This window comes from Podarcis filfolensis (genome assembly GCF_964270895.1).
Source record: "Podarcis filfolensis genome assembly, chromosome: 16".
NCBI lineage: Eukaryota > Metazoa > Chordata > Lepidosauria > Squamata > Lacertidae > Podarcis > Podarcis filfolensis.
Genome location: NC_139620.1, coordinates 8410229 through 8436742, shown reverse-complemented (window position 1 = coordinate 8436742; position 26514 = coordinate 8410229). Strand labels below are relative to the sequence as shown.

The window sequence follows — 26514 nt, the reverse complement described above, 5'->3', positions numbered from 1 at the left end:
GGTACCACTTTAGCTAATGGGGCCTCCCGCTGCCACCGCGTGATTTCTGTTCTCATCCTGAAGCAAAGTTCTTAACCTGAGGTACTATTTCTGGGTTAGCGGAGTCTGTAACCTGAAGCGGATGTAACCCAAAGCGGATGTAACCCGAGGTACCACTGCATTCCATTTTGTATTTTCTTTGACAGGCATAGGCAAACTTGGCCCTCCAGATGTTTTGGGACTACAACTCCCATAACCCCTAGCTAACAGGACTGGTGGTCAGGGATGATGGGAATTGTAGTCCCAAAACATCTAGAGGGCCGAGTTTGCCTCTGCTTGTTCTTTGCACCCTCCCCAAGGGCTTTTGCCTGGCTGGAATGTGTCCTCGAACTCCGACCCTGCCTCTTGCTTCCCTGGAGAGGTGTGTGTGAGTGTGTGGAGAAACTAGCCTGTGGTACAGAGGGAAAATTTGCATTCATTGCTTCGCTCCATTTTGCCTCTGGCCCACCCCCCATTGCCTTGTGGCCCCTGCGGAGATCATCCAGAAGGGACCGTGGCCCTCGGGCTTCCAAACCTTTCCTGGCCCTGTCCTTGTGATAGGAATTTTGAGGTCTTAGATATATGTTAAATGTTCATACGTGTACCAACCAAGCACGTACATAGATCAGCACAGGAAGACCGACCTAAGACCATTTTGATTCCCAAACTGAGCAAATGTTTTCTCTGCAAGGTCAAAGGAAAATGGAAAAGCCACCCCATTGTCTCTTTCCTCACAAATCCTGCCTTAAGGGCACATTTAATATGTGAATAGGGTGTGAGCCTGACTGGCTCAGGAACTAAGTATCTATCATTACAAAAGACTAGCCAGGCTCCCCAGGCAATCCAATCAAGTGACCATTAAACAGGTAACCTGGCAGGCAGGAGGTAAACAAAGCACTCAGATTAATCTTGTAGACCACCCTTTCTGTGATGTAGGTATGATGTATCTGGGGGGTGGTCTTATGTTACACCCCTTCTGTGGTGTATGTATGATGCATGTGGGGGTGGTCTTGATCTACAGGGTGGCAATTTCAAAAGTCTATATAAGGCCTTGCACACCATTGTTCTGGGTTCCGCCCTCCTGCGTGTGGTGAGTGAGGACCCTGTTGCAACAGATCAATAGAGATCAGGCTTACTAGCTGCTTTGCTTCTCAATATTCTCTGGTTGGCCTCTGTTATTCTCTCCTACCAATAGGGAACCTACGTAAGGACTCTATATGGGCTCTTGGATACCCCATAAGGGGGGAAAGGGCAGATTTTGGTTTACAACATCCTAGTGAGGCCCCCCTCACCTGGGGCTGCTAAACCTGCCAAAGAGAGCAGGGGCTTGTCAGTGCCAGCCCCACAGCTCTGAAACTCTAGAGAGCTCTGAAACTGATGAAAAGCGCCCCTTTTCCAAGGAAGCAGCCAGTTTCTGCTATGTCCTGTTCGTCAGCCGAACTCTGAAGGAGCTGCTGCCGCCTTGCTGCTCTTCCCATGCCTTTGGCTGGCGGGATTTCCACCAAGGGCCGCATACGGCTCCATCACACGCGTCGTAAATCGTAAATGTTGTTGTTTAGTCGTTTAGTCGTGTCCGACTCTTCGTGACCCCCTGGACCAGAGCACGCCAGGCACTCCTGTCTTCCACTGCCTCCCAGAGTTTGGTCAAATTCATTTTAGTAGCTTCGAGAACACTGTCCCACCACCTCATCCTCTGTCGTCCCCTTCTCCTTGTGCCCTCCATCTTTCCCAACATCAGGGTCTTTTCCAGGGTGTCTTCTCTTCTCATGAGGTGGTCAAAGTATTGGAGCCTCAGCTTCAGGATCTGTCCTTCCAGTGAGCACTTAGGGCTGATTTCCTTAAGAATGGATAGGTTTGATCTTCTTGCAGTCCATGGGACTCTCAAGAGTCTCCAACACCATAATTCAAAAGCATCAATTCTTTGGCGATCAGCCTTCTTGATGGTCCAGCTCTCACTTCCATACATCACTACTGGGAAAACCATAGCTTTAACTATACGGACCTTTGTTGGCAAGGTGATGTCTCTGCTTTTTAAGATGCTGTCTAGGTTTGTCATTGCTTTTCTCCCAAGAAGCAGGCATCTTTTAATTCCGTGGCTGCTGTCACCATCTGCAGTGATCACGGAGCCCAAGAAAGTAAAATCTCTCACTGCCTCCATTTCTTCCCCTTCTATTTGCCAGGAGGTGATAGGACCAGTGGCTATGATCTTCGTAAATACCCGCCAGCAAGTTCAGCCAGTGGGTCAATGCTGATCGCGAGGCAGAGATCTGTTTGGGGTGCCTCGGAGGATCCCTTCGGCACTGGCCCAGCCCTAGACCTCAGGAACTGCCAGGGCATGCCAGGCCTTGCCCAGAGCTTGCCAACCAACATTCCTGGGCCCACTGACTGGCATGTGCTCACAAGCCCATCCGAGGGCAGCCCCTAGTGGCAGAAACGCAAAACGCCGCCTGCCTGGTGGGCAGTCCTTTTGGGAACAAGCCAAGACTCTCAGAAAAAACCATTTCCTTTGGAGCAAAAACCTCTTTGAGCCACTGAGAGCTAAGGAGCATAACTAACTTAGACCTGTCAACTGCAGCAGGGTCTACTCGGAGTAAAACTCGGCTACCCTTTCTGGGTTTTTTAAAAAAGTGTCCGTGTGTCCCCCCCAAAAATCCTGGCTGCTTGTGGTTTGCAAACGCGAGGTTTGTTTTGTTTCCTTCATTGTATTATTATTTTCATTTGGGAAGGTTGCAAATTTTAACACGCTGTCGCTCGTTATGCCTTCCGGCGGGGTGAGCATATCGATTGACGAAAGGCGTTTTAAATGAAGAAATGACATGCTGTCGGCAGAATCTTGCAACGAAGCTTCTTGGGTTTCCAGTCTGGAACGTTCCCTTTCTGTACACTCTGCTAAATGGGTCTTCTCCTCCCGCAACCTCTTTTCGCTTACCTGGCTCCCAGGAGGGGCTGCATAAGCTGATTCTTCCAGCAGAAAGAAAGAGGGCAAAAACAGAGACACTTCAAGCCTGGCCTCACACCAGCCTGTATCTCTGTAGAAGAACGCTCCACCGTGCCAAGTTAACATTGCCAGCCATACACAGAACACACCTTGGGGGCTGCTACCCCTCTTCTTGTTGCTCATCACACCCCCAGCAACCCACCACCCGCCTTTCCAGGTCTCCAGTCTCTCTCCTTACACCTTGCCCCCGCCTCCAGCATAAGGTTACCAGATTTTTTTCAAAGAATCCGGGGACACTTTTTTTTTTTAAGAGAAAAAAAAAATATTTAAAAAAATATTATTATTTTTTAAATAAGAAGTAATATCTTCTCTTCTGTGGTCTCCTCTGTTGTAAACAAAAATTGCCCCTTTCCCTTATGGGGTATCCAAAGCCCATATAGAGTCCTTACATAGGTTCCCTATTGGTAGGAGAAAATAACAGAGGCCAACTAGAGAATATTGAAAAGCAAAGCAGCTAGTAAGCTTGATCTTTATTGATCTGTTGCAACAGGGTCCCCACTCACCACACGCAGGAGAGAAGAGGAACCCAGAACAATGGCGCGCAAGGCCTTATAAAGACTTTTGAAATTGCCACCCTGTAGATCAAGACCACCCCCAGAAACATCATACATACATCACAGAAGGGGTGTAACCTAAGACCACCCCTCAGATACATCATACCTACATCACAGAAAAGGCGGTCTAAAACAGAAATTTGAATGTTGTTTTTCTCCTGTCATTGTTTATCTCCTGTCTGGCAGTTTACTTGATTGGATTGCCTGGGGAGCCTGGCCAGTCTTTTGTAATGATAAATACTTAGTTCCTGGGCCATGTCACAGGCTCACACCCTGTTCATATCTTAAATGTGCCCTTAAGACAGGATTTGTGAGGAAAGAGACGATGGGGAGGTTTCCCACTTTGACCTTGCAGACATTTGCTCAGTTTGGGAATCAAAATGTTTCCAGGTCGGTCTTCCTGTGCTGATCTATGTACGTGCTTGGTTGGTACACTTATGAACATTACCATATATCTAAGACCTCAAAATTCCTATCACACCTCTGTTGCATGGCCTTCCTCTGGGCCCCAGCCTGCTCTCTTGGAGCGCTAGCCGCCGTGGAGTAGGCTCGGGCCGGGCCTGGGCTCAGCCACGTGTCCTTGCTCTCCCGGTGCTCCCTTACCTTTCCTAAGTGGCGGCAGCGGTGCAGCAAAGTCAGGGCTCCCCTCTTTTTTCTCCTTCCTCTTTCTCTCTCTTCCTTCTCCTCCTCCCTGCGTTGGCTCCGGGGTTTTCCTAGCCCTGGAGCGCCACTGGGCAGTTGGCTGGGTGGCCAGGCGCTCTCGCTCCCAGCTCGATTTGGGTCGCCGGGAGGGGGCTGTCAATGGTTCCCCCAGTTGACGCGCCGGGCGTCCCCGGTTCCCTCTCGGCAGTGGTGGTGGCAGCGGCAGTCTCAGCAGCCTGGAGCCAGCCTGGTAGCGCAGTCGGCTCTGGCTGGCTTCAGGAGCTGCTCGCTGCCGTGGCGCCTGCCATTTTGCCTCGCCGGAAGTCCCCATATGATGTGTCTTGTGCCATTGAACCAATCACGCAACATTCATTCCCTACTAATAAATCTATAACACTTAAAATATAAATCTGGGGACATTAAATGAAATCCGGGGACATTCCAAGGACGGATTTTGTCCGGGGACAGATATGTAAATCTGGGGACTGTCCCCGGAAAACGGGGATGTCTAGTAACCATACTCCAGTGTCCTCCCAGCCCCTCTGTGCCCTTCCACCCCGGTTTCATCCATCCCTCTGCTGCCTCCTCTTCCTCTCCACCCTGCCCTCCCTGACTTCATGCAAATCTGGGGTTGTGACTCTGTGCGACGACAGCCTTGCATTCCTATATGTATAGGAATATACTTCATTGGGTTTCATCACACACACTCACAAACACACACACACATACAAAATTGACAGCAAATGTGGCCCAGTGGATTCAGAGCTGGGAGAGACCAGGGTTCGAATCCTCCCACTCAGCCATGAAGCACCCTGAGTGACCTCGGGTCAGCCACTGTCTGTCAGTCTAAGCCTACCTCACAGGGTGGAGCTGCTATTTGCCATTCCTCAATCGGCAGCCTCACTGGGGTGTGACTTTGGTGGGGAACCCCTGATGTCTTATGTCGCTAAGTAGAATGACAGGTTCTCAAGGCGCTACCCGGCGCTGCGGTAGTTTAGTTTTTCGACCTAGCTGTGGAGTGCATCCATTCAGCTCTGGAAGAAAGGTTGGTACTTTTCTTCACCCTCCCATGGCAAGGCTCTCGGTCTCTGCCACCTGACACACTCTATGATGTAGCCTGGTCTCCATCTTGCACCCAGATTAAGCCTTGGAATCCCTTTTGGGATGTGGTTCTAAAAGATGCAGTTTAATAACCACAGAGCACCTCTGAGCATATACAGAGTGCGGCGCCTGAGAGAGCCAAAACCTGACAGGGTGGAGAGAATTAAGACGCCTTTAGTGTCACAGCAGAGATGGGAAACTTGTGGCTGTCCAGGAGCTGTTGGACTCCAACTCCTATCAGCCCCAGGCAGTGTGGCCCAATGGTCAGGGATGATGGGAGTTGGAGCTCAGGAACAGATTCTTCTACTGTCCTAGAACAATCCTGTCCCAACCAATCAGGGATCACATATTAAATGTACCCACAGAGGTAAAAAGCAGGGCTGGGGAGCCAGTGGTCAGGGAAGGTAGGAGTTGGAGTTGAAGGACGTACAGGGTGGGGCCAAGTTTCCCACCTCTGTGTTAGAGGGCTTTTCCCAGCACCCTACGCATTTTAGAAACCATTTTTCGTTTTATTTCATCCTTTCATCTCGTTACAATACAGCGGTCGATAAAAAGCATTTAAACAATTCATCCATCAGAACAGCAGCAAGAAAACATCGAATAAAATTAACAGAACACACACACACACACACACACACACACACAAAGAACACAAGTCATCATAGCAGCATTAGGTCAAGTAAGTTGCATTGTGCCAAGGCAAACCATTGCTCCATGTAGCTCACTATTGTCTAGCCTCAGGAATGGGGGGAACCTGCGTCCCTCCTGCTGGACTACAACTCCCATCAACCCTGATCATTGGCCCTATTGGCTACGGCTGATGGTAATAGGAGGAAGGCCGCAACTTCCTCTTGGTCTACGGTGATTGACAGCTTTCCCCAGCCAATGGTGGCTGGCGCTCATTGGGGCTAGTGAGGCGGAAGGCAGGGAGCCCGACAGCAGGTGGCGCCAGAGGCAAGGAGTGGCTAAGTCAACTCATTCTAGTTCCGTCCCCATCCTCCTTCCTGTCGTGTTCCGCAAAGGCAACGCTGCGTATTAAGGCCATATTCACAAAACACATTTAAAGCCGTACAATACCGCTTAAAACAGTCATGGCTTCCTCCCAAATAATTCTGGGAGCTGTAGTTTGCTCTGGTTGCTGAACATTGTTTGGAGACTCCCCTCACAAAGCTACAATTCCCAGAGTTCACTGCAAAGATGGATGAATTGCTGAACCACTCTGTCAAATGTTGCTCTGGGAAGGGAATAGAACTACAGTTCCCAGAATTCTTTAGGGTGGAACCACGGCAGCCCCTGCCCTGTAGGATAGAGCCTTCCTCCCCCAATACGATAAAAAGAGTCGGCACTGAGCAAATACTTCAAGAGTGGTCGTTCCGCAGTGGTGCCACCACAAAAAAGGCCCCGTCTCTGGTTGCTGCCATTGTGTAATCCCCAAAGGTGGGAGTCATTCTGCGCACGACCTCAGGTGATGATTTTAGCAAGCGATAAAGTTCATCTATGGTAAGGTTACCAGATATATTTTTTTCAATGAATCCGGGGATTCAGTGGATTTTGTATGGGGACTGATTTGTAAATCCGGTGACTGTCCCCAGGAAGCGGGGATGTCTGGTAACCATAATCTATGGGGGAAAGCGGTCCTTTGTCATTCCAAAACATCGCTCTTTTATGTGGAATTCACACGCCCAGAGACCTACATCAGTCGTAAAACCAACAGCAACAACTCCATCCAATAGTATATAAAAACGAAAGGATTAAGTCTTTCGCCTCTTCCGGCGCCTGTCCCGTTTTAAAAGGAACTTGAAGTTTCCAATTTGTTATGCCCCCCGTCCGGGGGGGTGCCTGCGCTCCCGCCTGTCCAATCCTCTGCGTATTTATTCACGGCATAAATCGAGATCTCCGTATCCTTTTCCGTCCCTGGGTGATGCTTCTTGGTGGTCAAGGTCTCTTCCTCGTCCTGGGACGGCAGGTGGTGAAACTCCACCCCGAGCTCATACAGAGCCGTCCCAATGGTGGCCCCCACCATCGGAGCCACGACCGGGACCCAGCACCAGTAGTTTCCAGCACTGGAAAGATAAAGCAGAATTGTGACTGGTGGCAGAGATGCAGCCGTACGGAGACAATTTGGAAAGGAGGTGAGTGTGTCACAGAATCATAGCATCGCAGGGTTGGAAGGGACCCTGCACGTCAGTCCAACCCCCTGCGATGCAGGATTAATTTTTTTATTTTTCCCCCCAAAGTGGGTTCGAACCCACAACCCTGAGATTCAGAGCCTAATGCTATACCGACTGAGCTATCCCAGCAGTGGCTTTATATGGAAACCTCCCTACAGGGGGCATGGCTGTGGACCCTCCAAATTGACCATTGCTCTGCCCTGCTCAGGGACGCGGGTGGTGCTGTGGGTTAAACCACAGAGCCTAGGACTTGCCGATCAGAAGGTCGGCGGTTCGAATCCCCGCAACGGGGTGAGCTCCAGTTGCTCGGTCCCAGCTCCTGCCCACCTAGCAGTTCGAAAGCACGTCAAAATGCAAGTAGATAAATAGGTACCGCTCCGGCGAGAAGGTAAACGGCGTTTCCATGCGCTGCTCTGGTTGGCCAGAAGCGGCTTAGTCATGCTGGCCACATGACCCGGAAAAACTGTCTGTGGACAAATGCCGGCTCCCTTGGCCAGTAAAGCGAGATGAGCGCCGCAACCCCAGAGTTGGTCACAACTGGACCTAATGGTCAGGGGTCCCTTTACCTTTACCTGCCCTGCTCATCAGCACAAAGAGACCTTGTATGTTGTCAGGTGGCAGATGATCCAACCCCCAAGACAGGGAAAAGTCCTTACCAACTGCTTCTTATTCAATATTCACAGAGAGGGGCTTGGAAAGGCAGCCTCTTGGAATAATGGTATTGCTCCGAGTGAGTCTCCACTCCCTCCCTCTCTCCCATCACGCATCACCACTACAGGTCCTGAAAGGTGCCCTCTGCCTTTGAGCTCTTTGCTCGCCTACTTTTAAGGCTCGCCAGGTTCTAGGAGAAGGTTAGTGTCAGGTGTGCGTGCAGGAGCCAGGCCCTGTGACCAATAGGACTTTGCAGGACTGGGGCCTTCCTAAGTTTGTTCTGAAGAGGCAAGGCATGGCCTCACAGGTGAGGCCGATTGGTAACTCACAGCACCTGGTGGCAAGAGCCGGGAAGGGATATAGGGTCAGCATTTCCCTTCGGCTCTTTACCACAGCAACACATTTCCTGCCTTGCTGCATTTGGCTCCTTGACTCCGTGCTTCTTGATCCTCGGACCCCTGACTTCGTGACTCCTTGCTCTCTGACCCTCGGACTCTTGGCTTCCTGACTCCTGCTTCTGGACCCCCGTTCCTGCTCCCACCCCGCCATCTTGCCCCTGGTCCTGACGTCCCCTGCTGGGACTTCAATCACCCATGAACCACACCATGACAGTGGGTCTGGAATGCTTTCTAAAGACACCGTGTCCGTCAGCTATCGCCCCTCTGGCGCTTCTTCTTCTTCCTCCTCTCCCATTATTTCTTAGCTTTCCCCCTCATCCGCCTCTGAGCTGTGACCTTCTTCAACCCCCTGCAGTAATTCTGAATTGTCACCTTCTTCTCTGGAAAGGTCAGGCTGGGGAGAAGGTCTCCACCATTCCCCAGTCCCTGACACGCACACACATGCAACTGGGCACCACTTCCTCGCCCCTCGCGCACTCACCTGAACACCTGAGGCCCCCATCCGGCCAGGTAGGTGAAGAGTCGTGGGCCCAGGTCCCGGGCTGGGTTGATGGCGCACATACAGTTGGCTCCCATTGCCAAGCCGAGAGCAGTGACCAGCAAGCCCACCGCGATGGGCTCCAGTCCATGTGGGACGCGCCTGTTGCGGGAGTCGATAATGGCCAGGATGCTCAATATCAGCACCCCGGTGCCCAGGACCTGATGAGGGGAAGAGGGTGGAGGGAGGACAGGACATCAGCCAAAGCACAGGGGCATCGGAAACCACCGGAGACCAGCCTATTCGTTTATCCAGGCACCGGAGACTCAGCACCAGCCTGAGAAGGGCCTTCTTGGTAGTGGCCCCCTCCCTGTGGAACGCCCTCCCACCAGATGTCAAAGAAATAAACAACTATCTGACTTTTAGAAGACATCTGAAGGCAGCCCTGTTTAGGGAAGCTTTTAATGTTTGATGCATTACTGTATTTTAATATTTTGCTAGAAGCTGCCCAGTGTGGCTGGGGAAACCCAGCCAGATGGGCGGGGTATAAATAATAAATTATTATTATTATTATTATTATTATTATTATTATTATTATTATTACAGTGGTACCTCAGGTTAAGAACTTAATTCATTCCGGAGGTCTGTTCTTAACCTGAAATTGTTCTTAACCTGAGGTACCACTTTAGCTAATGGGGCCTCCCGCCACCGCCATGCGATTTCTGTTCTCATCCTGAAGCAAAGTTCTTAACCCGAGGTACTATTTCTGGGTTAGTGGAGTCTGTAACCTGAAGCGTCTGTAACCTGAGGTACGACTGTCAATCTTTTTTAGAAAGGGGTAAGAAAGCGTCTGTAACCTGAAGCGTCTGTAACCCTAGGTACCACTGTATTATTATTATTATTATTATTATTATTACTATTATTATTATTACTATTACTTTGCACCTGGAGGTGCCAGGATTGAACCTGTTACCTTCTGCATGCAACCTTCTGGTGCTCTAACCGCTGAGCCACGGCAAATGAATGGAGCAGCGGCAGAGCAATTGGACATATGGGACGCATCGCCCTGAGCAAAGCATGCCTCCATCTCCGGGCAGCACTGGGAGTTCTACAGACGGCTGGCCCTACCTGGTCGAAGAAGCCGTTGCCAAGCGACAGGTAGGGAGCTGGGTAGGTGGCAAAGATGGAGGCGGTTTCACGGGGTCCGGTGACTGCAAGGGTCCCGTTGCTATAGCTGTGGATGGCGTCTGCAGAGAGAAAAGCCAGTGGCCATGAGGCTTAGCTTTATAGGAAGAGAAGCCGAAGGGGGAAAGGAGAGCAGCAGACCTGCTCCGTCAGTTCAGCTGAGAATCCACCTTCATGTGATTCCTGCCCAGTTTACATTCCCAACTGGTCATTATAAGGACTACCATGTAACTTCGACATCTGATTCCACTGCATTTTTGTTCATCCTCTCCCCTCCTCATCCCTTTTTCCTTTTGTGCTGTGTCTCTTTAGATTGAAAGCCTGCAGGCAGGGATTTTCCCCTGCTCCGTGTCATCGTTCTTACGCAGGGGTCGGCAAACTTTTTCAGCCGGGGGCCGGTCCACTGTCCCTCAGACCTTGTGGGGGGCCGGACTATATTTTGAAAAAAAAATACATGAACGAATTCCTATGCCCCACAAATAACCCAGAGATGCATTTTAAATAAAAGGACACATTCTACTCATGTAAAAACATGCTGATTCTGCCTGCAGGCCGGATTTAGAAGGCGATTGGGCCGGATCTGGCCCCCGGGCCTTAGTTTGCCTACCCGTGCTCCTACGGCAGAAGCGTTTTAAGTAAATGAATAAATATGCAGTGAGCCTCACCGCTTGCAATTTCATACCCTACGGCTGCCAAGGAATGCTTTCGGGCGTCAATAGCAAACTTATCAGCGCGATTATGGCTTTTCTAGTATATCTGGTATATCTTTAACCCAAAGATTGGCTTTTACATCAGCAGAAGATGAGCTGGGCAGAGTCAATGAATACAGACACGGCGAGGCAGGGGAATGTGTCATAAGCCGAGCTTGTGAAGTTTGGCAAGAAAGGCGCCTCTTATTTTCCCCATTGTGAAAACTCTGGGAGATAACGTTACCGTAATAAAGCATGTAGACGGTGCCTGCGCCCAAAAAGGCTCCCATAGTCTGAATGACAGAGAAGATGGGCAGTTTCCACCAGGGGCACTGGCCAAGCAGACACATGGTGAGCGTAAAGGCTGGATTTAAGTGCCCTCCTGTAAGACAGAGAGAGAGAGAATCGTAGAATTCTAGAATCATGGAGTTGGAAGGGTCCGTGTGGGACATCTAGTCCACCCCCCCCCTGCGATGCAAGAATCTTTTTAGCCCAATGTGGGGCTCAAATGCACAACCCTGAGGTCAAGTCTCATGCTCTACCGACCCCCGTGTTTGAAATCCTGTTCCGTATGTTCTCTCGCTTCTGAAATTGCACTTTGCACATGTCCTTTGCAGCAATGAGGACTACGAACTTAGGCTGCACATACACACCATACTGTATATTTAGAGCATATTATTCCCCCTAAAGGGACGTGGGTGGCGCTGTGGGTTAAACCACAGAGCCTAGGACTTGCCGATCAGAAGGTCAGCAGTTCGAATCCCCGCAATGGGGTGAGCTCCCGTTTCTCGGTCCCTGCTCCTGCCAACCTAGCAGTTCGAAAACACGTCAAAGTGCAAGTAGATAAATAGGTACCACTCCAGCGGGAAGGTAAACGGCATTTCCATGGACTGCTCTGGTTCGCCACAAGCGGCTTAGTCATGCTGGCCACATGACCCGGAAGCTGTACGCTGGCTCCCTCGGCCAATAAAGCAAGATGAGCGCTGCAACCCCAGAGTCGACCACGACTGGACCGAATGGTCAGGGGTCCCTTTACCTTTACCTTACCCCTGTGTATGCGTTTTTGTACACGCGGCTTGGCTGCATTGCAAAATGTGGCGAAGCACAAACTTCAAAAGGATGGCTGCGTCCCAGCTTCCTGCATTGTTTCAGAAAATGCAAGTTGTTTAAGACCCGCATCAGATTTCTTCTCTGTCACTTATGGGGATGCTCAGTGGCGTAGCGTGGGGGGTGCAGGGGGGGCCGGCCGCACCGGGCGCAACATCTGGGGTTAGGGCAAATCCATGGGTTAGGGGGCGCAAATCCACGGGTTAGGGGGCGCAAATTACTTGCCTTGCCCCGGGTGCTGACAACCCACGCTACGCCACTGGGGATGCTTGCTGGGGATTGGGCCGCTCCTGCTTCCCCGGTCCTTCCTCTGAAAAGACCCCACCTTCCAGACCTGGGGAAGCCACGTGAAGGTGCTTGCCAAAGATTTATTCTCCGGGGATTGCTTTCTGTCGACTGCAAGCTCCTTATCGCCTCTGGTCCCTGTTATCTCTGCCAACCTTATCTCCCGGAGCTATGACTCAGCCACCTTATGACCAGCTACCAGCAGTTATTATTAACCCTGATAGATCAATGGAGCCTCCATGGCCAGTGGCAGTGTATCTGCTGAGGCTCTGGTGCAGGGAACAAACACTTGGGTTTCCTTAGTCTCAGTTTTGTCCCTTGTAGAACTCGGAAGGGAGGAGGAGGAGGAGGAGGAGGAGGAGGAGGAGGAGGAGGAGGAGGAGGATGGGGCAAATCTAGAATCAGGTGGCCCTGACTGTCATTGGCTCTGGCGCCACCTGCTGTTAGGCTCCCTGCCTTCCGCCCTACCAGTCTCCAATGGGCACTAGCTGTACGCTGGCTCCCTCGGCCAATAAAGCGAGATGAGCGCCACAACCCCAGAGTCAGTCACGACTGGACCTAATGATCAGGGGTCCCTTTACCTTCTACCTTTTTATTCCCCCTAAAGAATCCTGAGAACCACAGTTTGTTCAGAGCACTCTGAATTGTAGCTCTGTGAGGGGTAGACACCTCTCCGCTTGTGAGAGTTCACCCATCGTTTCAGGCCTATACAGGTCCACTGTTCCTTAGACCTTGTGGGGGGGCTGGACTATATTTTGGGCGGGGGGGGGGAATGAACGAATTCCTATGCCCCACAAATAACCCAGAGGTGCATTTTAAATAAAAGGACACATTCTATTCATGTAAAAACATGCTGATTCCCGGACTGTCCGTGGTCCGGATTTAGAAGGCGATTGGGCCCGATCCGGCCCCCAGCCCTTAGTTTGCCTACCCATGGTATAGATAATACTACACTCACCTCTTCTTCTGAGTAGTGGTGCAAATCAGCCCCAGGCAGAGAGAACTAAGCATGTCAAAAACTAGTGCCCATTGGAGACTGGTAGGGCGGAAGGCAGGGAGCCTAACAGCAGGTGGCGCCAGAGCCAATGACAGGCAGGGCCACCTGATTCTAGATTTGCCCCATCCTCCTCCTCCTCCTCCTCCTCCCTTCCGAGTTCTACAAGGGGCAAAACTGAGACTAAGGAAACCCAAGTGTTTGTTCCCTGCACCAGAGCCTCAGCAGATACACTGCCACTGGCCATGGAGGCTCCATTGATCTATCAGGGTTAATAATAACTGCCGGTAGCTGGTCATAAGGTGGCTGAGTCATAGCTCCAGGAGCTAAGGTTGGCAGAGATAAAAGGGACCAGAGGCGATAAGGAGCTTGCAGTCGACAGAAAGCAATCCCCGGAGAATAAATCTTTGGCAAGCACCTTCACGTGGCTTCCCCAGGTCTGGAAGGTGGGGTCTTTTCAGAGGAAGGACCGGGGAAGCAGGAGCAGCCCAATCTCCAGCAAGCATCCCCATAAGTGACAGAGAAGAAATCTGATGCGGGTCTTAAACAACTTGCATTTTCTGAAACAATGCAGGAAGCTGGGACGCAGCCATCCTTTTGAAGTTTGTGCTTCGCCACATTTTGCAATGCAGCCAAGCCGCGTGTACAAAAACGCATACACAGGGGTAAGGTAAAGGTAAAGGGACCCCTGACCGTTAGGTCCAGTCGTGGTCGACTCTGGGGTTGCGGCGCTCATCTTGCTTTATTGGCCGAGGAAGCCGGCGTACAGCTTCCGGGTCATGTGGCCAGCATGACTAAGCCGCTTCTGGCGAACCAGAGCAGCGCACGGAAACGCCGTTTACCTTCCCGCCGGAGCGGTACCTATTTATCTACTTGCACTTTGACGTGTTTTCGAACTGCTAGGTTGGCAGGAGCAGGGACCGAGAAACGGGAGCTCACCCCGTCACGGGGATTCGAACTGCTGACCTTCTGATTGGCAAGTCCTAGGCTCTGTGGTTTAACCCACAGCGCCACCCGCGTCCCGTATACACCTGGATAAAACGTGCATATAATAGCACGTTAGGGAAGGTGGTTCTGCAAAGATGTCTTTGTTAAGATGAAAGTCTCCAAAGGATAAAAAACGAAGAAGATGACTTTGACAATATACAGTGTTGCTTTAATTTCTTACGTGAATAAATCTAGCCGAACTATAACTCCTCCATCAGCCCATGGTACTTTTCGGAGGGAGTCTTTAAAGTTGATACGCTTGACTTTCCATTGTTCATTATTGCAACAGCTGCGTTGTGAATCTGCTTATTGTTTGTTACTATGGACACACCCTCCAAATGTCCCCATTTTCCAGGGACGTCCCTGATTTAGAGAAGCCATTTTGATTTGATCCTGGAATGTCCCACTTTTCCTTAGGATGTCCCTATTTTCACCGGAGAAATGTTGGAGGGTATGGAGTTATCTGACCCCCGAGTCGTCTGAAGGCAATCCTGTATAGGGAAGATTTTTGATTTTTTATGTTTAATGTTTAATTATGTTCTTATGTTGGAAGCTGCCCAGAGTGGCTGAAGCAAACCAGTAGGATGTGTATAAATAGTAAAATTATCATTATGGAATGGGACATCCCTATTTTCATCGGAGAAGTGTTGGCGGATACTTGCATATTTTGAAAACCTTTGAATAAAAATATTTATCCATATTGAAAAAGATGTCTCTATCAGGCGAAATCATATACAAAATTCATATACAAAATTCAGAGACAGGCAGAGAATTTCGAAGGATGGTCGTGTCTTGGCTATGGTATTGTTTCAGAAAGCGCCACAGAGGTAGGTTTTCTGCTTGTAATCTTTCTAACCCGCACAGTTTCAAGCCTAATTTTTTTTCCAACACTAAGGACTAGCAACTTGCATATTCAAAAACAAAACAGATAGAAAGCCACTATGATCAGGAAGCTGCAGCCTGAGTTCAACACTGTATTCTGCGCCTCAGATTCAGGGCTGGATTTAGGTTTGATGAGGCCCTAAGCTACTGAAGGCAACGGGCCGTTTTATGTCAACAACAAATTGTTATTGTTTTTTGTGTTGAATATATGCTATAAGGTAATTTAGGGACCTCATAGGTATCTAAAGCCATTTGCCAATGTTGCTGTATGTAGGTTTTATTTTATTTCTTTTTTATCTTATATTTTGGAAATGTACATCCAGTTGTTTTTTTCCTTTAAATTTTTTTGGGGGCCCCCAAGAGAGTGGGGCCCTAAGCTATAGCTTGTTTAGCTTATACATAAATCCAGCACTGCTCAGATTTCACCAGGCTTAATTTGTGCCCTGGCCTTTGCAAAACAAAAGAAACTATGAAATTTGCTGCTGCTGCTGCTGCTGCTTTTTTAAAAAGGATTTATAAGGAGATAGTGGGGACGCGGGTGGCGCTGTGAGTTAAACCACAGAACCTAGGACTTGCCGATCAGAAGGGCGGCGGTTTTAATCCCGGTGACAGGTGAGCTCCCGTTGCTCGGTCCCTGCTCCTGCCAACCTAGCAGTTCAAAAGCACGTCAGAGTGCAAGTAGATAAATAGGTACCGCTCCGGCGGGAAGGTAAACAGCATTTCTGTGTGCTGCTCTGGTTCGCCAGAAGCTGCTTAGTCATGCTGGCCACATGACCCGGAAGCTGTACGCCGGCTCCCTCGGCCAATAAAGTGAGATGAGTGCCGCAACCCCAGAGTCGGCCACAACTGGACCTAATGGTCAGGGGTCCCTTTACCTTTTTATAAGGAGATAAACACTGCATCTCTCCCCCACAATTGCCCCAAATTTTGAGCGAAGCCTGGACCAAGTGCCTGCCCCATCCCCGGGGCCCGTGCACAAGATAACCTCCCCTTTCTCACCGGAAACTCCTCCCGAAACATGGATGGCTACCATCACAGCAATTCCGCCTGCCAGGGCTGAGCTGAAATAGCCACCCTTCGTCCCTTCGCTGGTGGTGGCCTGCGCAGATGCACTCAGAGTAATCACCTGGGAAAGAGAGAGAGAGAAAAAAAAATAGGGGAAAAGACCTTTGGGAGAATCTTTGCGCTGGGTCAACACTCCTACATCATGCCCACGTTGTCCCTTCTGGGTGGTCCCTGTTTGCCCTGGCGCCAATCAGCTTCCATTTTCTGATGGTTATGGGGTGGAAGCGATGGGCTATGGCAGCGATAGCGAAACTTTTAGAGATGTCGCAGGAAACACCCCCCCCCAATCATTCAGTTTGTACAAACTTCACACACACACTCACACACTACATACGCTATGCTTCTGTTATAAATTCATAGAAAATCAACCATACATCGGATCTGCACTGTTCCACTTTTATTTTACTCCATGAAGGAAGGACTACAAAATGGGGAAGGTTTGATACAGGCCAGCCATAATCCCTTGAGCATACCAGCACATACACAGGAGCCCTGCCCAGTTGCTATGCCAGCCCTGATGGTCCTAGACAGAAGACCATCAAGATCACAAAGAACTTGCATATGGGAGTGGATTCAGCATGGACTGGAACAAAGGACAATGATCAGCTCTTCCCTCTGGGGGCAGGAAACTGCAAACTCCCCTCTGTCACCTGGAAAGTACTCATGGGGAGGGGGAAAGGGGGAACCAGCCAGGTGACAGGACACTCAGGTTACCACCACAACTCCTCCCTCAGCCCCTCCTTTTTGTGATGTAGTTGTGATGTAGTCTTAGGGGTGCAGTTTGGGGAATTAGTAACTAATAAAAGTTGGGGTCTTTTGTTCTGGGCTTCCATTTTGCTTCATCTTGTTGCGGGTGGGAGTCCTGTCGCGACAGTATTTAATAAAGGCCAGGCCTACAGGCTGCTGTTTTGCTCCAATTACAGATAGGTAGCCGTGTTGTTTTTTTGTTTTGCTCCAAGTTTGTTTGCTCCAAAACAAAATTTTTTTGTTTTGCTCCAAGTTATCCTGGTTGGTGTCTTTGTTTTTGTCCAAGGGAGCCCTTGGATTTTTCGGTTAACAGAGACCGAGTGCCCAAACTGCAGCCCCAAACCCACTTATTGATCACCAAGTGCCAACATGGGAATTTAACCTGTATATCTCATTCCCCCCCCCCCGTGTGTTTCACGTTTCTTCTTCATGACTGCTGTTGTAATAAATAATCCTTCATAAAAGCTACTGCATTACGTTCTTCATTAAATTATCTTTTCATCGGTATATAACTTTATGGCATAACTCAGTGCTTTCTTTCTTAAAAAAATGTTTAGGGGTACTCTCGTTTTGGCTCAAGAAAATCACCACCGGGGGAAAATAAATACAGTTCAATATGGGGAAAATAAAGACAGTGAATTTCTTCTCCCGTTAAATTCGCAAAATGTTTAGGGGTATGCGTCCCCCTGTGTCCCCACAGGAAAAAGAATTGCACAGGTATTACTCCAAAACAAAGTGGAGTTAATGAGCCATCAAACCTCGGAAATACATTTTTTTCCAGAAGGTTCCACAATTTTGGCCACTAGTGTACCCTGGAGGAGTGTACGAAGAACCTCCCTCTCCCAGTTTTTAATATGAGATAATAATGATTGTCTGCGTGTGCACATACAAATAAAAATAAATAAACCCATCCAGATGGACAGGGTATTATTATTATTATTATTATGATGCAGGTGGCGCTGTGGGTTAAACCACAGAGCCTAGGACTTGCCGATCAGACGGTCGGCGGTTCGAATCCCCGCGATGGGGTGAGCTCCTGTTGCTCAGTCCCTGCTCCTGTCAGCCTAGCAGTTCGAAAGCACATCAAAGTGCAAGTAGATAAATAGGTCCCGCTCCGGCGGGAAGGTAAACGGCGGTTCCGTGCGCTGCTCTGGTTCGCCAGAAGCGGCTTAGTCATGCTGGCCACATGACCCGGAAGCTGTACGCCGGCTTCCTCGGCCAATAAAGCAAGATGAGCACCGCAACCCCAGAGTCAGTCACAACTGGACCTAACGGTCAGGGGTCCCATCCATTATTATTATTATTATTATTATTATTATTTTGCCATTTCCTTGGCTGCTGTTTGATTGCAGCCTCCACGGAATGAATTTCTCTTGTTGGCTTCCGCAAGAAAGCCCAGCGAACATGTAAACCCCTTTTTAGGTTGCTTACTGACCTGGGAGTTAAGCCCTGCTGAACTCAAGGCGGCTTACTCCCGAGTAGAAAAAACAGACTGGCAAGAGGCCCTGGCACATCAAAAGTCTGCTCAGCCTCTCGCTCGCTCGCCAGGCCCTAGTGCCAGCCCCGGCACGGAAGCTATGGCTCTGCTAGGGCGACGGCGCACGTGACCACAGAGAGGGCTCTGGGTGCCCTTTCTGGCAAGCGTGCCATAGGTTCACCACCACTGGGCTATCATGGGGTCCTGGATTTTGGTTGCCAGCTGGCAAAGTGATAAAAATGTACCTAGAGGGAGGAGTGTTGGAAGTTGCACCCTACGGAGCCCGTAATAAATGATAATAATTTTATTATTTATATGCCACCCATCTGACCGGGTCGGCCCAGCCACTCTGGGCTTCTCCCAACAAAACACACTAAAACATCAACCATTAAAATCTTCTCTGAACAGCTCTGCCTTCCGATGTCATCCAAACGTCAAATCATTTCATCAGGGCTAGGGAGTCCCCTGTCTCCCAGAAATCATACTTCTGTCTTGTCAGGATTCAACCTCAATCCACTTGACTGCCACTCATCCTCCAACTGTCACTGCCAACCCATCGGAACACTGGTCGTGGGGCAAGCATGGGGCAGGATTTGGTATTTCCAGTCAAACTGATCAGTCTGAATGCTCCGAAACGGTATAGGAACTTGTATCTTTCAAAATCCCAGACAAACCACCGCTCCAAAATTAAAGCTTTCAAAATGCACCTATTAGGAGAAGCCGTGCAAAAAAATGAATCTGAGGAGTGCAGTCGCTGACAAGGAAGGTGAAGGTGAAGGTGAAGGTGAAGGAACCCCTAACCGTTAAGCCCAGCTGCGGACGACTCTGGGGTTGCAGCGCTCATCTGGCTTTCTTTCTTTTTTAAATAATTTTTATTAACTGGCCAATCACATCAAATTAAATCACATCACATAATTCCAAATTACAAAGCCAAATTTTTAAATTTTGTTGGGGGAACCCGTACTTCAAGATCCAAAGGGGGATTCAAATCATCTTCTTATTACTGCGTTAATGTCCAAATCAGTCCCATTCCACATCATATCTTGTTCATATAATTTCTATTTTTCCTTTACGATCTCTTCTGTTAGTCTCCTTAAACCGATAAGCAAAATAATAATCCTGTGTGGATTTCCCGTTCCTCCACTAAGTCCAGATGGTTTCCATATATCTCCTTCGTAGATAGCATCGCTCTTTCCATCATAAATTTGGCATTTGTCGCTCTTAAGTCCCACCGAGAAGTTGATCCACGATATGTAAACAACTCTATTTCTCTCTTTCTCCTCCCAGACCCAAGAGCTCCAACAATGCCTCCCAAAATGGCGACGGCATTTTTAACTGCGTCATTCCAAAACTCTTAGCTTTCCAGCTTCATCTTGAAACATTGCTTTGGTTCGAAAGTTTATCTCCACACAGCCTTAAATCCACAGCTTAAGTCCTTAGTTTCTGACTCATTAGGGGAGGGGATTCTTGTTAAATCACATAAGAAAAAGGAAGGCAGGGTTTTTCCCCCTCCCCCCTCAGTCATTTGTCGTACCGTATCTTGACGTATCTTCTCATATTTTATTCTTGTCTTGTTATCAGAGATCTCTTCTGTCAGCAGTCTTTACTCCCCTTTTTCCTTGAAGCATGTGCAATTTATCTCGTCCAAATTGTTTCTTTTGAAGATGCTTGCAACTAGCGGCGCGAATCAGGGACGGCGTCCAGGAGTGCCGGAATCCCACAGGAGGGCTTTGTGCCTAGTGCCCCCACCCCCACAAATTCGGGAGTGGTATAGGGCACAGCAGGCAAGGGCCGTCCCCCCCACAATCCTGGTGGGGGGTTAAGGAGGCTAATTACCCCCATCATAGCCTCCAAATTACCTCATATGGGTCGGAGAGATGTTATTGTCAGCCATCTTCCGATGCGCCACCTAGTGGCCAACCCGCGCTCATCTGGCTTTCAGGCCGATGGAGCCGGCGTTTGTCCACAGACAGCTTCCGGGTCATGTGGCCAGCATAACAAAGCCGCTTCTGGCACACCAGAGCAGCGCACGGAAACACCGTTTACCTTCCTGCCAGAGTGGTACCTATTTATCTACTTGACTTTGACATGCTTTTGAACTGCTAGGTTGGCAGGAGCAGGGACCGAACAACGTGAGCTCACCACCGTCGTGGGGATTCGAACCGCCGACGTTCTGATCGGCAAGCCCTAGGCTCAGTGGTTTAGACCACAGCGCCAACCGCATTGTTACACACCAGCAAAATTGGGGGGGCTTACTTCTGAGTAAAGAGCATGGGGTGGAGAGGCTTAGCGATGAGCCTATTAATAATAATTATTATTATTATTATTATTATTATTATTATTATTATTATTATTATTACTGCTACTACTACTATTTCAAATGAGGAGAGGAGAGCCCAGGTTATCTCCCTGGGCTCCAAGCAAGGGAACCTGAACTCCAGAACTATTTTTTGCATTCCAGAAGAGGTGGAAAACAAGCCTTTTGGACCCTGAACTTTGCCTCTCTGGCTCGCCCGCTCCAGGGTCAGGTGCAATGCAATTAAACACCCATTACCCATGAAGGCGGGTCCAGCATTAACAGCAAGACATCAAAGCATGACAGGTAGCCAGACAGGAACCCCATTCTTAAAAGCATGTCTTCAGAGACAGAACTCAGATCCAGATGTTGCAAACAGCCAACCTGCCAACCTGCAGTGGCATGCGGCAGCAAGAGCATTACTATCACCCAGGGCAACCGATGAACTCCTTTTTTTAATAATCTTTATTAATTTAAATTACACACTTATACAAAGAATTTACAATCTCATACTACAAAAAGAAAATTAAAGAAAAAACAATTAAGAAACAAGAAAAGAAGAAAATACAGAAAAAAAGAAAGAAGAAAAAGCAAATTTACGTACATAAAAAAAACCTTAATCTTCCTAATTAATACTTAATTAAACCGATGAACTCCTATTGTTTCCTGGGTGATAACAAGGTCTTCAAGTTTTCTTTTTATTTGGTGATGGATTAGCAGGGAGGAAGTCAGAGAATCCGCTGGGCTGCGGTTTTGGATTCTGTTTCGGGAGCTGGTTGTGTGTGTGTTGTCATGGTGGACTCCTGTACCTAAATCATTTACACTCCCAGCAAAAGCCAACCTGCGCCTGAGCTCTAGGAGGTCAGGTTTCAGGTAGGAAAGATGGGAAGATGCGATAGGGAGCTGACATGCCGGCACTGACTAGTCATCTTGACACCGATACCAGGGGAGATCCCAGAACGGATAATTAAACAGATAATTGGTCGGTGAGCAATCGGGAAAGGATGCCGGGAGCATGGGTTTCTCAAAAACAAGTCACGACACATGAATCTCGTTTCTGTTATTGATAATTACAGGTTTCGTGGATCATAGGAATACTGTGGACATAAGTGTACCTTGATTTCAGTTAGGCTTTTGATAAAGTCCCCCATAATATTTTTGCAGAGAAGCTGGTAAAATGTGAACTGGATGAGATAACCGCAAGATGGATTTGTAGCTGGTTGACTGACAGAACCCAAAGACTGCTCACGAATGGTTCTCCATCATCCTGGGAAAAGTGACAATGGCGGCATGCCACAGGGGTCTGTCCTGGGCCCTTTGATGTCTTTATAAACATCTTGGATGAAGGCACAGAGGGGATGCTCATCAACTAAGCAGATGGTACCAAACTGGGAGGGGTAGCCAATGCCACTGAAGACAGAATCGGGTTTCGATGTGGCCTTGACAGATTGGAGAACTGGTCTCAAGCTAACAAAATGGATTTCAATAGGGACAAATGTTCAGATTCTGCACTTAGGCAGGAAGAACCAGCTGCACAAATATAAGATGGCGGACACCTGGCTTGCCAGTAGTAGTAGTGATAATTAATAATAATAATAATAATAATAATAATAATAATAATAATATATACCCCGCCCATCGGGCTGAGTTTCCCCAGCCACTCTGGGCAGCTCTCAATCAAGTGTTAAAAACAATACAGCATTAAATATTAAAAACTTCCCTAAGCTGCCTTCAGATGTCTTTTAAAGATAGGGTAGCTGCTTATTTCCTTCACATCTGATGGGAGGGCGTTCCACAGGGTGGGCACCACTACCGAGAAGGCCCTCTGTCTGGTTCCCTGTAACCTCACTTCCCGCAATGAGGGAACCGCCAGAAGGCCCTCGGCGCTGGATCTCAGTGTCCAGGCTGAACGATGGGCGTGGAGACGCTCCTTCAGGTATGCAGGACTGAGGCCATTTAGGGCTTTAAAGGTCAGCACCAACACTTTGAATTGTGCTCGGAAATGTCCTGGGAGCCAATGCAGATCTCTCAGGACCAGTGTTATGTGGTCCCAGCGGCCACTCCCAGTCACCAGTCTAGCTGCCGCATTCTGGATTAAATACAGTTTCCGGGTCACCTTCAAAGGTAGCCCCACGTAGAGTGCATTGCAGTAGTCCAAGTGGGAGATAACTAGAGCATGCAACAGTCTGGCGAGACAGTCCGTGGGCAAGTGAAAAGGATCTAGGGGTTTTAGTAGACCACAAGCTGAACATGAGTCAACAGTGTGATGCAGCAGCAAAAAAAGCTAATGCTATTCTAGGCTGCATCAACAGAAGTCGAGTGTCCAGATCAAGGGAAGTAATAGTCCCACTCTATTCTGCCTTGGTCAGGCCACACGTGGAGTCCTGGGCCCAGTTCTGGGAGCCACAATTTGAGAAGGAGATTGCAGAGGAGGACAACCAAGATGATCAAGGGCTTTATGAGGAACGGTTGAGGGAGTTGGGTATGTTTAGCCTGGTAGAGACTGAGAGGAGATATGATAGCCATCTTTCGATATCTGCAGGACTGTCACATGGAAGATGGAGCAAGCCTGTTTTCTCCTCTTTGGACCTAAACCAATGGCTTCAAGTTACAAGAAATGAGATTGTGAGGTTTGGGAGTTGAGTTGAGTTGAGAGTTGAGGTTTGGGAGTTGAAGAAGGAAGAGGGAGATTTAGGTGTGGGTTGGTAGAGTTGTATTGTGAGAGAGTGAGAGGAATTGTTAGGTGGAGTCAGATAGATAGTTGGGAATAATCAGTTTGGAGTTGTTAGGAACTAAGAATAAGAAACTGCCAAGAAAAATTAACCGTAACCATAAGCTTGTTCCTGCATTTAAAAATAAACTTGATTATTTGTTTATGTTAACAACTGACTGGACTCCGTGTGACCCCGTGAGATACGGGGTGGTGGCAGCGGAAAAAGCAATCGCAGTGGCGGCACAGGGTCAATAGACTGTCAAACGTCCGGGGGCCCTGTGTGTGATCGCCACAAACATCAGGAGGAACTTTCTGACAGTAAGAGCTGTTCAACCGTGGAGCGGACTTCCTTTAAAGGTGGCAGTGGGCTCTCCTTCCTTGAAGGTTTTTAAACAGAGGTCAGATGGCCATCTGTCAAGTATGACCTAACTGAAATTCCTGTATTGCAGGGGGCTGGACTAGACGACTCTCAGGGTCCCTTCGAATTCTTCAGTTCTATGGTTCCAGCCCTCATAGCTCTACACAGAAGTCAAACTTAAACAGGAACATAGCAAGCCACCTTCTTCCAAGTGAGACGATTGGGCCCATCTAGCTCAGTACGGTCTACACTGGCAGGCAGCAGCTCTCCAGGGTTTTCAGACAGGGAGCGTCTCCAAGCCCTGCCTGGAGTTTTCAGGGTTTGAAACTGGAAAAAGCAGGTGCTCTACCGCTAAGCAAACGCCAGCCCTTCTCTGCAACATAGGGATCGTGTACCAGCTCCTGCCCACCTAGCAGTTCGAAAGCACGTCAAAGTGCAAGTAGATAAATAGGTACCGCTCCGGCGGGAAGGTAAATGGCGTTTCCGTCGGCAGCTCTGGTTTGCCAGAAGCGGCTTAGTCATGCTGGCCACATGACCCGGAAGCTGTACGCCGGCTCCCTCGGCCAGTAAAGCGAGATGAGTGCCGCAACCCCAGAGTCGGTCACGACTGGACCTAATGGTCAGGGGTCCCTTTACCTTACCAGCTCAGACTAGGGTTACCAGACGTCCCCGGATTCACAAATCTGTCCCCGGACAAAATCTGTCCCCGGATTTTAATTGATGTCCCCGGATTTATGCCTGGGGACTTCTGGTGAGGCAATATGGCGGGTGCCATGGCAGCGAGCAGCACCAGAAGTCCTGGTGACGTCAAAGTCCCAGCCAGCCAATCTGCTGGCTGGTGGGGCTATTTAAACCGAGACATGAGCCAGAGAGCTCCCTTCTGGCTCGCTTCCTCGATCGACGCTCGCCCCGAAATCGTGCAGAGCCGCCCACAGAAGAGCCCGTGGAGCTCTTCTGCTGCGGGCTCTGTGCACCTGAGTTGGGGGGGGGGTGCTCAGGCGGTGAAGAAGAGGAGAACTGTAGAAAAGAGCTGTTCTGCATTGCGAGACAGAGAGAGAGAGAAGGAGCCTTGTGTGTGTGTTTTAATGTCTGTTTTCCCAAGACCATCGAGCGCCTTTACTCAATCTCTGTCTCCCCCCCAAACCTCTTTGGAGGGGGGCATTTGTGTGTTTGTAGATGGGCCTAGGACTTGCCGATCAGAAGGTCGGCAGTTCAAATCCCTGCGACGGGGTGAGCTCCCGTTGCTCGGTCCCTGCTCCTGCCAACCTAGCAGTTCGAAAGCACGTCAAGTGCAAGTAGATAAATAGGTACCGCTCCGGTGGGAAGGTAAACGGTGTTTCCGTGCGCTGCTCTGGTTTGCCAGAAGCAGCTTAGTCATGCTGGCCACATGACCCGGAAGCTGTACGCCGGCTCCCTTGGCTCATAAAGCGAGATGAGCGCCGCAACCCGAGAGTCGGCCACGACTGGACCTAATGGTCAGGGGTCCCTTTACCTTTACCTTAGATGGACTTATCTGCCTGCCTTTTGTCCAGGTGCATGCCTGACAACTTTGGGGTTCCCCCCCTAAAAAGGTCAAGAACTCTGGGCAACCCATTTCCTAAAATAATAAAGCATGAAATATTTAAAAAGTACCTCCTAGATTCCTTGAAAAAAATCTGGTAAGCATAGCTCAGACTACTTCTTCTAGCTTAGCATTGTTGACACTGACTGGCAGTGGCTCTCCAGGGCTTAATTCAGGGTGGGGGTCCTCTCCCCAGCCCTGACTGGACTGAACCTGGGGCCTTTTGAATGCAAGACAGATGTCCTACGCCTGAGCTACAGGTGCTTTGCCATCTACTGTTTCCCCCGCCCCAAAACCAGCAAATATTTGCAACTTACGATCAACATGAAGACCCCCAGGAGCTCTGCGAGGCACTGGCGGAGGAGGAGGCTGCGGAGACGAAGGCAGGCTTGCGCTTTGGCTAAGAAGCGGGCGTAAATCATCGCCAGCCGGGAGAGAAAGCTTTCCGAAGGCAGATCAGAAATACAGATGTGTGTGTAGCTGCTCTCGGGCTACCGGTGATAATAACTAATTATTCTCGGAACTCGTTGCTTAAATGCCCGGGGAAGTTATGTAAGAAGGGAGAACGGCAGTATGCAAGCGAGAAAAAAGGGCATGGATCCCTCCAGCTCCAGCCTCTCCCCAGGTTGGAATTATGACCCCTGTTGTCAGGAGGAAAAGGCGTGCTTGACCCATATGCCAGTGCTACTGGCACGGTGAGGCCGTGCTGGAGTTTTGCATGTGCCCTTGCAACAACGTAGAGAGAGAGCCAGCTGGATCAGGCCCCCTCCTTGTCCAGCATCCCTGTTCTCGCTAGACAAAAGCCCCAGTGGGAAACCTTCAAGCAGGTTTCGAACCCAAAAGCCCTCTCCCCTCCTGTGGTTTCCAGAAACTGGTATTCAGAAGTATCGCTGCCTCGAACTGTGGAGGAAGAGCGTGCTGGGCCCGGGGGTAACCCGTGAAACGTGGTCCAGGACCAGTCCACAATCCGAAGGTTCTGCTAAAAGCCAGTCCGATAGGGCCAAGACAGGACACGAGGCAGGAAACCCGGCAAGGACAGGTACAGTGGTACCTCTGGATGCGAACGGGATCCGTTCCAGAGCCCCGTTCGCATCCAGAGCAGAATGCAACACGCGTCTGCGCATGCACAGGTCGCAATTTGCCGCTTCTGTGCATGC

General features: G+C 49.4%; 1 protein-coding gene across 2 annotated transcripts; it reads right to left on the bottom strand.

Moving 5' to 3' along the window:
- Positions 1–1925: 1925 nt before the first annotated feature.
- On the bottom strand, positions 1926–25969 carry AQP10 (aquaporin 10). Of its 2 annotated transcripts, XR_014542668.1 has the most exons (7): positions 25675–25969; positions 16140–16266; positions 11130–11267; positions 10140–10258; positions 9015–9232; positions 6088–7376; positions 1926–2076 (listed from the first exon to the last, which is right to left on the bottom strand). XR_014542668.1 is itself a non-coding variant. In XM_083591504.1 (6 exons), the coding sequence occupies exons 1-6, from the start codon at positions 25777–25779 to the stop codon at positions 7100–7102; spliced, it is 984 nt and encodes a 327-aa protein (XP_083447630.1). In that variant the 5' UTR covers positions 25780–25969; the 3' UTR covers positions 5802–7099. The 2 variants fall into 2 exon arrangements, 1 of the variants encoding a protein (XP_083447630.1); XM_083591504.1 differs by lacking the exon at positions 1926–2076 and having other exon boundaries at positions 5802–7376.
- Positions 25970–26514: the final 545 nt, after the last annotated feature.